General features: G+C 42.2%; 1 protein-coding gene across 1 annotated transcript in view; it reads right to left on the bottom strand.

Moving 5' to 3' along the window:
- Positions 1–348: 348 nt before the first annotated feature.
- CCDC85C (coiled-coil domain containing 85C) overlaps positions 349–12,873 on the bottom strand; it is a 156,318-nt gene continuing 143,793 nt past the window's right edge. Inside the window, exons 4-6 of the mRNA XM_065404104.1 lie at positions 6,980–7,075; positions 2,375–2,473; positions 349–438 (exon numbers count right to left, since the gene is read on the bottom strand). Coding sequence (XP_065260176.1) covers positions 349–438; positions 2,375–2,473; positions 6,980–7,075 — 285 coding nt within the window. The remainder of the gene's footprint in view (positions 439–2,374; positions 2,474–6,979; positions 7,076–12,873) is intronic.

Genomic DNA, 12,873 nt, shown 5'->3' with positions numbered 1-12,873 from the left:
CTTGTTATGAATCAATTAATGAGCAGGTGGGCAGAAGCAATACAAAATAACTTCTCCGGGTTAGGGTTCCATTTTTCCTCCTAGAAATTCTCTTGTTAGGTAATTCTACATAGAGACCATACAACAAAGCAGGTTTGCACTACAATACAAGTGACACAAGTCTGCAATTATAGGATGGTTAACCCATTTAACATTGGTTCCAGATCATAGCCTGGAGGCTAAGCCTTTAGCTGCCATATTTACACTATAGACAGTTACAAAAAAAAAATCCAAACCGGCTGCTAGAAACAGAGCTCTCTTCCTCTCTGATTCTTTATAGAGTTGCTTCTAGTTTTCAGTATGATGTTCCTACAATGGCCCCTTGAACTGGTTTCCTGAAAGGTGTTGCCTGATGGATGGTTTGGAACTTGCTGCATCACCCAATTTTCGCCAGACAACCTGTGAGAAAGGGGGGGGAAAGATTGCAGTTGAGCTACATTATTTGTCTGGAAGTCAAAATAGGCAGTTTCCAAACCAGAGTTGCAGTTCTACACATGACCATTAGATGGCACTTGTGCACCAAATTACAATTTAAAGGATTTGAAGTGTTCATCTTCTCTCTCTTGAAATTAGAACTAGTTATGCCATAGGTAGTGATATAAACCTAATACATTAGGTTCAGAAGCGAAGTTCAATGCTAGACCAAACACTGGCATTCTTACAAAAGTGACATTTCCTTTCAATAGATATCATCCCAAAAAGATCCCATCCAGTTCAGATACTATTTCCTTTAAAAGCAGATTTTATGAATGGCTAACACAGAGCAGAGGACCAATGGGGAAAGTGGGTCTCTCACAAGGAAAGCAAGAGAGGAAGTGACAAGAATTAGCAACATTTCTGAGAAGGATGTTGCTGTAGATCTAAAAGCCACTTCCAGTTTATCTCTACAAATACCCAGCATCCAACCCACAGTTTGCTGAGGTGCCGTCCTGGAGTTGCCATTCCATCTGCCCTTCTGCTAGAAGAAAGTGGCATTAATAAAACCCAAACAAACCCCCCAAACCAAGAGCTCACTGTTATTCAATGCAGGGATTTACCTACAATCCTGGAGCATTAAAGTGAAGCACTTCATGTTCTGCAGGGGATTAACTATAGCATTTGTATATTCAGGAATTAAAAAGTTTTTTTTTAAACCCTGTTTTTTGACGGGGTGGGGTTATGTAGGGGCAAATTTGGGGCTAGCTCTTTAAATCTGTTCATGCTTTGGGTGGGGAAAGAAAGAAAATCCACACTGAACAGTTTCTGGTCTTCCTGCCCAACATCATCATTGTAAAAATTCAGTCACCAAAATAATACATTCATATTTTCCATAAATAAAGTCGTATCACATTTCTGCACCATTGTGCCATTCCAGTGGTTTTGAAACACACCGTCACCGACATATTCAAAAATTTTGCAGAGAGTTTTGCTTCCTCTGCAATTCTCGTGCATGAAAAAGGCCCCACTGATATTCTGACTTGCAATATGGATTTCAAAGAGAATACTCCACAGGGGTCCCTGCTCTGGGAAACACTGCACTGTCAAGCAGAAAATCCTCCAAAACACGTGACTCTCAGCTTGAGCAATGTTTTAACAGCAATACAAAGCTCACTTTTCATCCGCAGTGTGTACCCAAGTCATTTTTCTTATTAGATCATTCTGCCTGGAATAAAAGGTAGTAGAGCAGCAGTAGCAAGCAGCCACACCTCAGCCAGAGCAAAGTTCTGGCATAAATGCTCAGTTTACAATATGTGGCAACCTCCGTATACAATGTGGTTGCTAGGCCAAACATGTTAGCGGGTGCCAAAAATCACATGTAATCACCCCTACTGGATTCAAACAAGAGGATTCTAATTCTGACATCAGATTATGGTCACTCAATTTCTATGACTTTAAATACCCTAAAACATATAAATTAAGGCAAAAGGACCAACCTATGCTTTTAATTGACCATATAATTCTCAGGGACATCCAGGGGACCTCTGCTTACAAATCAAGATCAGTACACAGGGCTGAAAACTGAAACCTCCTAGCAAGGTAAAGACAGTTGCATAACTGTCAATCAGCCCTAATAGGATAAGCCACTCTCTCCCAGGAAATGAGTGGGGCAGGTGGTGTCTGTATCCTTTAAGACAGCTCAGCCCTAGGTTTCTTCTGTGCAAATGCATCAAATTAAATGTTCAGGTATTTGACATTTGGTCCTGCCCATACAGAATTTATCAGAGCTTCAATTAACTTTTCCTTATGACTGAATTTCTCTGTGGGTTTCAAACAAGGCTCACACACAGAACAGATGCTACAAAACATTAGGACCAAAATAACACTATATAAAATACTACAAATAAAGAGTTATTACATTGCACATTTCACGAACAATTGCTTTCTCCTTTTCACTCAGGTCTTCTTCAAAGTTATCTTGCATCTGCCTGTCCAAATTTTCATGGACTTCAAGGACCTACAAACAAACAGATTGCCAAAGTATTATACTTCTCAAAGATCAATTACATCTTCTGCAAGAACACTAGCTAGTATTTAAAATGACGTGGCCTGCCACATCCCCAATCCTATAAACTGCTGCTCCCACAAAGAGATGCATTCCCTTCAATGGGTGCAGCACTCAAGCCATGGACTATCAGGGACAGGAGCAGAGCTTTAGCACTTGTCTACACCCACTTTACCTATGTTGGTTTGAAACCGGTATAGTTAAAGCAGCATGAATGCAGTTCTACCAGGTAAAGATGCTCATATCAGTATAGCTTAGTCCCGTGAACGTACATGAATAAACTATACTGGTATAAGCCTCCGCTATACCTGCATCCATATTAAGGGTTGTACTGCTGTAACTATGCCTGTAAACAAATCACACCCCTAACTAAAGAAGTTAAATTGGTACAAAAAAACCTTTGGGCAGGAGTGGACCAGGCCTTCCAATGTAAACTCCTCAAGGCAGGGACTGTCTCCTCCTATGTGAATGTAATCAGTTTAATTCTCTCTCTTGTAACAGTCAGTTGGACCGTGATACTTATGCAGTTACTCCCACGTGTAAACGTTTGCAGGACTGGGGGCCTTAGCCATTCATTTTCTCCTACTGTGCCGGTGGGTCTTTTACACAGCAACAAGGGAGAGAAAGGCATTTTCAAATAGGAAAATGTGATTGTAAAAGCACAAAAATTGTCAGGGGGCTCAGGGAGAAGTGGAATATCTGAAGTTACTTGTAACTCATTTTCTTGACTCATTGCCTCCTATCCAGTTGACAATGTCTTGTTAAAATCGCATTATTTTTATGTATAAAAACCTGATTTTAGATAATGCTTAGAGGTTGCTAAAAAGAATTTTTCCTTTTCTCTGATGTCCAGACAGTAGGGTTCATGGTATTAAAGCCACCTGCCTTTATAGGTGGAGACACACAAAAATAGCACCAATATATTAAAAACCTTCTAAAACATTTTTAAAATAGCTTTTTCTGTCAAATCTGTTGCATGAATAAAAGCACAGCATGCTAGGACACTAAATAGTCATTTTACTGACATGTGTTTGGGATGACCTACATAACTCATTCATGGCTTTGTTACTCACGCATAACGTGGTCACCTCAGACTCCTGGAAATACGATTTTTAAACCACTCACCATGTTGCCTCTTTTTTATGCTAAAGGAATACACATACAACACATACACCCTTACAGCAGGTATATTTGTGTGTGCATAAGTGTAAGCATGCAAATGAACTACAGGATTAGATTCATTACAAGGATGGATTTCACTCTTGAAGCATCCAGCACTGACCACTGCTAGAAACAGGATACTAGCCTAGATTATTCATTGGTTTGTTCAAGCACAGAAATCCTGCTGTATGCTAAATGTTTCAGTTATAAAACTAGGTCATTCTCTTAGGGCCCTTAACCTACTTTTTAAAATGTACCAACCACTAGTTTAACCAATATATCTGGGACCAGTGGAATTTGTGCACAAACATTAACTTTACCTAGATTAATGGAGCATGTGAAAGACATACCAGCCCTGACAAATAAAATGTCTATTTTTCTATTAAAAAGGAAGGAATTGATTAATTATAGATCCAGCTGACTCACACTTTGAACAAGCTTGTTTGGAATCAGTACGCCTCCGATTCTCAGCTGTGAAAGCAACACAACCTGTACAATCAAATCCCAGTGCAGACCACCAGAAATATCTTGCTATAAAGCAAACTCTGGCTGTATCCACAAGGTAAATGTCCAGGGCAACTTTGGGGTAGATTAATTAAAACTTCCATATCTGATTCTATCAGTCAGCGATCTTTCAGATACATGAGTCTCAAAGGGAGAATAGTTACTATATTTTCTATTACTTCCATTTAAATTTAAATTACATTCCCCCTAGCAGAGCTGGATTGATGAACAGTGGGCAGGTAAGGAGGTCAAAGGTGCATGTTAAATTCATTTATCACATGGTTCTGTAACATATAATATGGCATATGCATTTCACCTCAGTGAATGGAGCTACACTGATTTACACCAGCTGTGGATCTGACCCCAAAGAAGCTTACAAATAAACATGCACACAACCACCGGACTAAATCCTCAGCTGCTATAAATCAGTGCACACTATCTAGAAATCTGACCCATGGTGTTTGTATCTCTCTCTCTCTCTGTCTCACACACACACACACACACACACACATCAGGAATAATTTCATCCACAGATGAAATGCAGGTATAGTTTAGGGTGGAGCCTGGCAACTGTCCCCAAGGAATCCATTTTGAAGCACTTGGAGGAGAGGAAGGTGATCAGGAACAGTCAACATAGATTCACCATCTGCAAGTCATGCCTGACCAACCTGATTTCCTTCTATGATGAGATAACTGGCTCTGTGGATATGAGGAAAGCAGTGGATGTGATATACCTTGACTTTAGCAAAGCTTTTAATATGGTCTCCCACAGTATTCTTGCCAGCAAGTTAAAGAAGTATGGATTGGATGAATGGACTATAAGGTGGATAGAAAGCTGGCTAGATCGTCGGGCTCAACAGGTAGTAATCAATAGCTTGATGTCTAGCTGGCAGCCGGTATCAAGCAGAGTGCCCCAGGGGTTGGTCTGGGGCCAGTTTTGTTCAACATCGTCATTAATGATCTGGATGATGGGATGGATTGCACCCTCAGCAAATTCACGGATTACACTAAACTCGGGGGAGAGGTAGATATGCTGGAGGATAGGGATAGGATCCAGAGTGACCTAGACAAATTGGAGGTTTGGGCCAAAAGAAATCTGATGAGGTTCAACAAGGACAAGTGCGGAGTCCTGCACTTAGGACGGAAGAATCCCATGCACTGCTACAGGCTGGGGACTGACTGGCTAATCGGCAATTCTGCAGAAAAGGACCTGGGGATTACAGTAGACGAGAAGCTGGATATGAGTCAACAGTGTGCCCTTGTTGCCAAGAAGGCTAACGGCATTTTGGGCTATGTTAGTAGGAGCACTGCCAACAGATAGAGGGAAGTGATTATTCCCCTCTATTCGGCACTGGTGAGGCCACATCTGGAGTACTGCATCCAGTTTTGGGCCCCCCACTACAGAAAGGATGTGGTCAAATTGGAGAGAGTCCAGCGGAGGGCAACGAAAATGATTAGGGGGCTGGGGCACATGACTTATGAGGAGAGGCTGAGGGAACTGGACTTATTTAGTCTGCAGAAGAGAAGAGTGAGGGGGGGATTTGATAGCAGCCTTCAACTACCTGAAGGTGGGGTTCCAAAGAGGATGGAGCTAGGCTGTTCTCAGTGGTGGCAGATGACAGAACAAGGAGCAATGGTCTCAAGTTGCAGTGAGGGAGGTCTAGGTTGGATATTAGGAAAAACTATTTCACTAGGAGGGTGGTGAAGCACTGGAATGGGTTACCTAGGGAGGTGATGAAACTTCCATCCTTAGAGGTTTTTAAGGCCTGGCTTGACAAAGCCCTGGCTGGGACGATTTAGTTGGGGTTGGTCTTGCTTTGAGCAGGGGGTTGGATTAGATGACCTCCTGAGGTCTCTTCCAACCCTAATCTTCTATGATTCTATGATCTGTCAACAGCACAGAACCATTTAGGTCAGGAAACAAAGAATGTCACCTTATCCAGAAACTACAGGAGAAATACATATAGGCAGAATGGGATTGTAGTGTGAGTGGTCATGTCTCCTTCTGTTGGTGGTACCAGCAACTACACAACCTGCTCAAATGTTAAAGGCCTTTTAGTTTTTTAGTGCTGGAGGCCCTGGTCCTGATCCCCACAGACAGCTATGTGATCTGTGTGTATGTAGCCATGGTTCATTATACAATGACACCACCAGACTGCAATTTCTATGGATCTTAGATACTCAGGACAAGGGGAAACATGTACCACACCAGCCTAGTACATGTCAAGTGAATTTCTCCTTGTAGAGGCTGGCCCTAGTGACTTTACCACTTGCTACCAAGTCAAAAGTTCTCCTTTACCTCAAGTGGTAGGGTCCTAGTTTCGACCCCAAGGGACAAATCAGGTGTCTACATGTGTATGAAGCCACGGTTTGTTACAGAATTACATAAAATGCTCCCTACTCTTATGAGAACTGCCACAGGATTTTCAATGACCAAAGTGTATAAGACCTTTGGTATGTATCTCATTCTGAAGTGGCACCCAATGCTTCCTAAAGCCACCTTGGGGCATTGGTTCAGTCAGAACGGAGGAACTCAAAAGGTAACCAGCTTGTAATATTGTTACTTTTCCCTGCAGGTCTCCCAACCATAAGCTGGCCACACTTGAACTTGCTTAGCTGGTTGACAAGGTAACTGCTTGAGGTGGCATGACTGCTGGTCAGTAATAATCTGGCTGAATAGTTCTCTTCCATCTCTGATTACTATGATTCCATCATTAGAGAAAATGCCAGATGATGTTTCTACAGTTGTTGTATGCAGGAGCAATGCGACATATGGGTTGAATGCAGACCTACCTTCATAGCATGCACCACAGCCTCCGGTTTCTGACCCACAGGGACATATCCTGCCACAGGAGAGGAAGCAAGATCAGGAGTCATACGAGCTGGGCCCTGTTGAAACAATAAGTAAAAAACACACTTTTTAAGTATTTTTAACTGAGTTCTTTAAATGAGAGGAAGAAAATACCTAGGAAGATCAAAACTGCATCAATACTACCTCAAATCTAACTCTCCACCAGCCTCTGGCAAAGACAAAGGCTTTATCTGCACACAAAAGCTACATCATTTTAACTAAAAGCAGGTCTTAAACTGAATTTAATTAAACCAGTGCAAACCCCTATGTGGACACACACCAGCTGACTCTTTTGTAGCTTAATTCATATAAGCCAAGTGTCAACCAATTTAAGGGTTTCCCCATGGGGACTTGTACCAGTTTAGCTAAACCAGTTCAAGAAACAATTTTAGTTAATTGGTGAAACTTCAGTGCATTAGACAAAGCCAAAAGAGTTCTCCAACCTTTCCATAGAAAAAACATTGCAAACATGATAACTTTCAGGCACCGCCTAGCTTTTACTAAGAAGTTATAGAGCATCTGGCATGAAAATAATAGTTGGCATCAGTTTTTATTGGTTTCTTGGCAACATTTTCAAATGGGCATCATGTACCCATCTTCAGCTATAAGAAGGATTGGATGGTAACCTAAAGATAAACAGATGTCCAAACTTGATGTTGGTGGGGATTAGTTCCAAAACATGCTCTCTACTCCTACTGTGTTTAGGATTCCACGGGGAAAGATATAAAAATTGCTATTTTCCTAAGAATTCAAGTATGCAAACAGCTTGATAAGCACTTTTGATATAGGCTTTCCTTTCCAAGGTCTCTCTCTTGACTAACACAAGATACAATATCCTTATTCAGTGAGATGCTCTCCTCCTGTCCTTCTTATTTGTGCATTTGCACTGTAATACTCGGAGAAACCAACAATGAATCCATTGACAAACTCATATTTAGTCTTCGCATCCCATAGGAAACACAAAGAACAATTATACTGTTGGACGGTGAAAATAAATTAGGATGACAGAGTGATGTGTAACACCATCACACGAATGCTTTGCCCATACAATGCATGTGGGTCTTCATTATCATCTTTTCTAAGATTAAAAAAACAGTGTCTGTTCCCATCATCTTTTATACCAAGCAGAGGCCAGTGGGTTGTTCTTATTGCTCCTGCATTTCAGCTGTGAGCCCCAGCTTGCCATGTTTTACTTTTTCAAGTGTTTTGTTTTTATTTTTAAAAATGTTCATATACATGTGATAAAGGAACTGGATTTGGCCCAGTTTGTTAGGCTCTGAATCACCAGGGATTCTTTCATATCTAGACCACTGATCTGAATTTAACCAAGGTATTGGTCTTCCCCAATGGTTCTTCTGAGGCCTTTGTGAAATGAGTTGTTGGCCCACACCTCACTTTCTATTGGACAGGTGGACGCATCAGAGGAACCAGCATTAGAATTAGCAGCTTTGTGGGAAATCTCAAGAGAGAATTAATAGGTTGCAAGAGCATGGAGATGAGGCTACCATTGCATTCTGCATCGGATCCCTCCAGCACAGGGTTGGATCTCAGTGTGGGGGATAAGGGAAAAATTCATTTCTCCCACCGGGGTTGTGAATGTCGTACAGATAAACAGAGAACTTTCATCTTCAAGGCTGTCAAGCCAACTCTTTTAACAATAAATAATAAAGGGGGGAAAATGTAAGTGACTGATCCACTTAATCCAGAGCTGCCAACAAAGAGGATTCTGTCAGGATCTTGAATGGAGATCTGCTAAATGCTCTTGGAAGCCTGCAGAATCAGTCTTCAATAAAGGTCAAATGCATCAATATATGTATCATTCTCCCAACCTCTGGCTTCAAAAATACCACTCTTTTCTTCTTAATACAATTTAGATCTTAATCTCATGACAACTAAAAGCAGAAGAATTGGGACTCTGTGGCCATAAATCCCTCCCAAAGCTCCCCTTGGCTAGAACACAGTAAACACCGTGCAAGATATTAACATACAACCCTGCTGATCATTACAAGAGGAATCTTCATTATCACCCTGGAAATATAAACAAGGCTTTCTAACTACAATCCAGTAGATTAAAGGTCTCCCACAAGTGGCAGCAAAATGGACACACCTTTCCACAATAGCATCTTTCTCTCTTCCTATGTCAGTCATTGATAGTTCTACTACCTTGAGCTATGATTGTAACCACTCTTAAAACTAATATGGGAGACGAGCGTGAGGGAAACATGAGCCATAAAGAACAGAGAGAAATGGTTTCCAAAATATTTGATCATGTCCAATGGCTTACTGCACTCATATGAAAAAAAACCCCACTATTATTTTTTCTACAACACCCTCAGTTGCATTTGATTTAAAGACAAATTGTATATTTTGGATCATTTCAAAAATACATACACATTGGGCCAGATTCTCTGCTGGTGTCAATGGCAGTGGAGTTGTACCCATTTATGCCAGCAGATCATTTGTCCTTAAAAATACAATGTTAAATGATGGAGATGTAACAAAGAAAAGGGACCCGCTTCTGCCTAAACATAGCCTCACTCTGGGATGGGTTCCTTTCCAAGACAAATATGATCACTGATTCTCAGGTTAGGCTTGGTGTTAATAATTATTATTTGTATGGCAGTGTCAGTGGGGAAACCCCTTTACCGATGAAATCCTCAACCCAAAGAGCTCATAAACTAAGTGAAGAATGTACAAATGCAGGAAAGAGGAAAGCAGGACACTAAAAGCAGCGTGAATGAGTAGCAAAGAGTTTCACAAAGTGAGTCTTCAGGATGGGTTTTGAGGAGGAGAATATGTAAATATGGAGACGTGGGATGGATGTGGTGTATTGAAAACTGTGTTAAATATTACAAGCTATCAAGTGTAAGGGGTTTCCTGGTCCTACTTGCAAGCTAGGGAGCCCTGTAGAGAAGCATGTGATCTGAATCAGGGCAGGTCTTCACTACAGGGGGGGTGTCGATTTAAGATACGCAAATTCAGCTACGCGAATAGCGTAGCTGAATTCGACGTATCGCAGCTGACTTACCCCGCTGTAAGGACAGCGGCAAAATCGACCTCCGCGGCTTCCCGTCGACGGCGCTTACTCCCACCTCTGCTGGTGGAGTAAGAGCGTCGATTCGGGGATCGATTGTCGCGTCCCGACGAGACGCGATAATTCGATCCCCGAGAGGTCGATTTCTACCCGCTGATTCAGGCGGGTAGTGTAGACCTAGCCTCAGTCTGCAAAGAGCCAGACTAGAGCAAGGTGAGGTGATTTGTGCGTTGCTGCCTTCAGAAGCAGCCTGCTTTGCCTCTCTCTCAGTTTGGTACTTGTGGTCAGGGTTCTGGATTTGAAGAAATAAAGTAGTGTTATGTTGCAACCCTCCAGAATAAGCGATTTATATGTTTGTATCTAACTTCTCTGTTTGTGTGCTGTGAACATAACATTGAAAAGGGAGTTTCAGGCACAGGAGGCAGCACCGAAGAAGGCACAAAGGTGGGAGTGGAGGGAAAACACGAAAGGGGCATCAGCTTGACAGAGTGAAGTCATCAAGGAGAAACGTCAGAGGAGACAAGAATGGAGAGGGGGATGGAGAGCTGGTTGTGTAAGTTCCTGAAGGTGAGGAGGAGCATGAATTTCATAGGGAGCAAGAGGGGGAAAGCCAGTGCAGGGATGTGAAAAACAGCTAGATTTAGTCAGAGTGAAGAGTTTTGGGAGGAAGAATGATGTGGTTAGGAATCTAACTTGGGACTCGGGACACCAGGCTTCAATTCCCCTCCCTACCACAGATTTCTGGTGTAACCTTGGGCAAGTCACTTAGTCTCTCTGTGCCATAGTTCCCCAACTGTTAAATGGGGATAATAGCACTGGCCTACCTCACAGGGGTGTTGTGAGGATAAATACATTTAAAAATAATCAGGTGCAGATACTATGGTAATGGGGGCCATATAAGTACTTACTTAGAACCACAGTGGCTTTCTGGGCTGGAGTGAGTGCCAAGGAAGCCCAAGAAGAGGTGGCTGTAGTAATCAGGGTAAGAGGTGACCAGAGTCTTGGCAGGAGGAATGGCCAGATCTGGGGGATGTTGTAGAGGAAAAACTGGCAAGATTTACTGACAGCAACAATTGTGTGTTGGGGGGGGGGGAAGAAGTGGAAGGAGTCAGAGATAACCCCAAGATTGCAGCCCCGCTCTGCAGGAAGGATTGTGGAATTGTCAACAGCAGGAGAGCAGGGAAGGAGGGGCCAAGAAGGAAAGATGAGGAGCTGCATGTCATCCAGCCGGCAAGATGAGATACTGGGGAGAGAGAGAGAGAGAGAGAGAGAGACTGGATGGAGGGCAAAAGGTCAGGAGTATGGAGGGAAAACTCAGGCCATCAGCACAGAGGTGGTAGTAGAAGTCTTGTGACTGGAGATTAGCCATATTGTTTGGAGGGCTGTTATAGCCTGAGCCCTGCTATTTCTGCAGCTCCCATCTCTGCAGTAATCTAAGCTCATACTGCTCTTGTTTCTCTCTTATGCCCCTTTCCTTTATTTCCTCCTTACCCTTTTATAACCAGGGTCACACTATTGAAGCAGCCCATTGCCACCCAGCCACAAACAGGTTAATCTATTTATCGCCTTACAAGCAGACACAGTCTACACAGACAAGGAATGCTACATTCTGCGTTGTGAGGCTCGTATCAGTCTGAATTTCTTCTCCTCTGTTGGTTCTCTTGGATATGCACACTGCATTAGTCAGAGGTCTTGCTGACTTAGCCACTTGCTAGATTTTCATATCAGTCTGTAACCGAAGCTGGAGACATTCCCCACCCTGTCATGGGACCTGTGGGCTGTTTTCAGAGGTTAATAAAGAATAGTTCACAAAACAAACAGGATGTGACTATTTTTATATTTAAACTGATGAAAAATACACCCTTCTGCCTCATCTCTCTACTGAGCACAGAACAAGTGAATAAGAGCCTAAGTCATTACTAGATGCTAAGCTTCTCATTCTCTTTGGTCCAGGTGGGCTTTAATGGTGTTACTCCTGATTTACATCTATATAAATGAGAGCAGAATCTGGCCCATTAAATTCTATGGTACAGTAGGCAAGTCTATGTGCCAATTTAGCAGGACAACAATTGCACATTTCTGTTGCATCAGTGGCTTCAAGTTGTTGATTTTGTGAACACATTATATAATAGCCGTAGGGTCGCTTCTATCATTCCTTCCCAGAATCCAAGTGTCAACATCACCCATGTGGAGAAAGGGGTACTAAATGAGGACTGGTTAGAAATGTACATTTTCTGGGGTCCCGCAGTGCAGGGGCAAGTTGCCAGTTCTCTTATTTAGGATTATTTTATCAGAATGTTTAGGATTAATTAAACTCTCAAAATGTTAAAAGCCAGGAAGGCAGGGGAAAATGGAGTCTAGATTTTTTTATATACATTCTGGCAGTCAAAAGCTACAGAAGAATTGTGATGAGCAACTTTTCCAACATTTCTCATCAGATTTGAAAAAGACAGGAGATCTCATTCTTCTTAGTTCATTACTCTGAGTGTGAATGCTATATCCATTTAACAGCCCCTTCACCTGCCCACCCCAAGCCACTATTTCAGTTCCAAGATGTCTAGTCCTGAACTGCCAGGAATTGTGCTACTGGCTCCCGAACAGATCAGCTAGCTTTCAGAATCAGAATGATTTTGCTTGACTGGACAGTCATGGTCCACAGAGATCCCAGGAGCTGAGAACTTTTTAGACGGTTAATAATGAAATGGAGCTTGTGGCCACATGTCAAAGCTTCTGAATGTCACATCTTTTTATTGCTTTCTATTACTACTGATCATTGATTTAAAAAACAAGCAGAATTTTGCA

The sequence above is a fragment of the Emys orbicularis genome, chromosome 4 (assembly GCF_028017835.1).
Source record: "Emys orbicularis isolate rEmyOrb1 chromosome 4, rEmyOrb1.hap1, whole genome shotgun sequence".
Taxonomy (NCBI): Eukaryota; Metazoa; Chordata; order Testudines; family Emydidae; genus Emys; species Emys orbicularis.
This window is presented reverse-complemented; position numbering and strand designations above follow the sequence as displayed.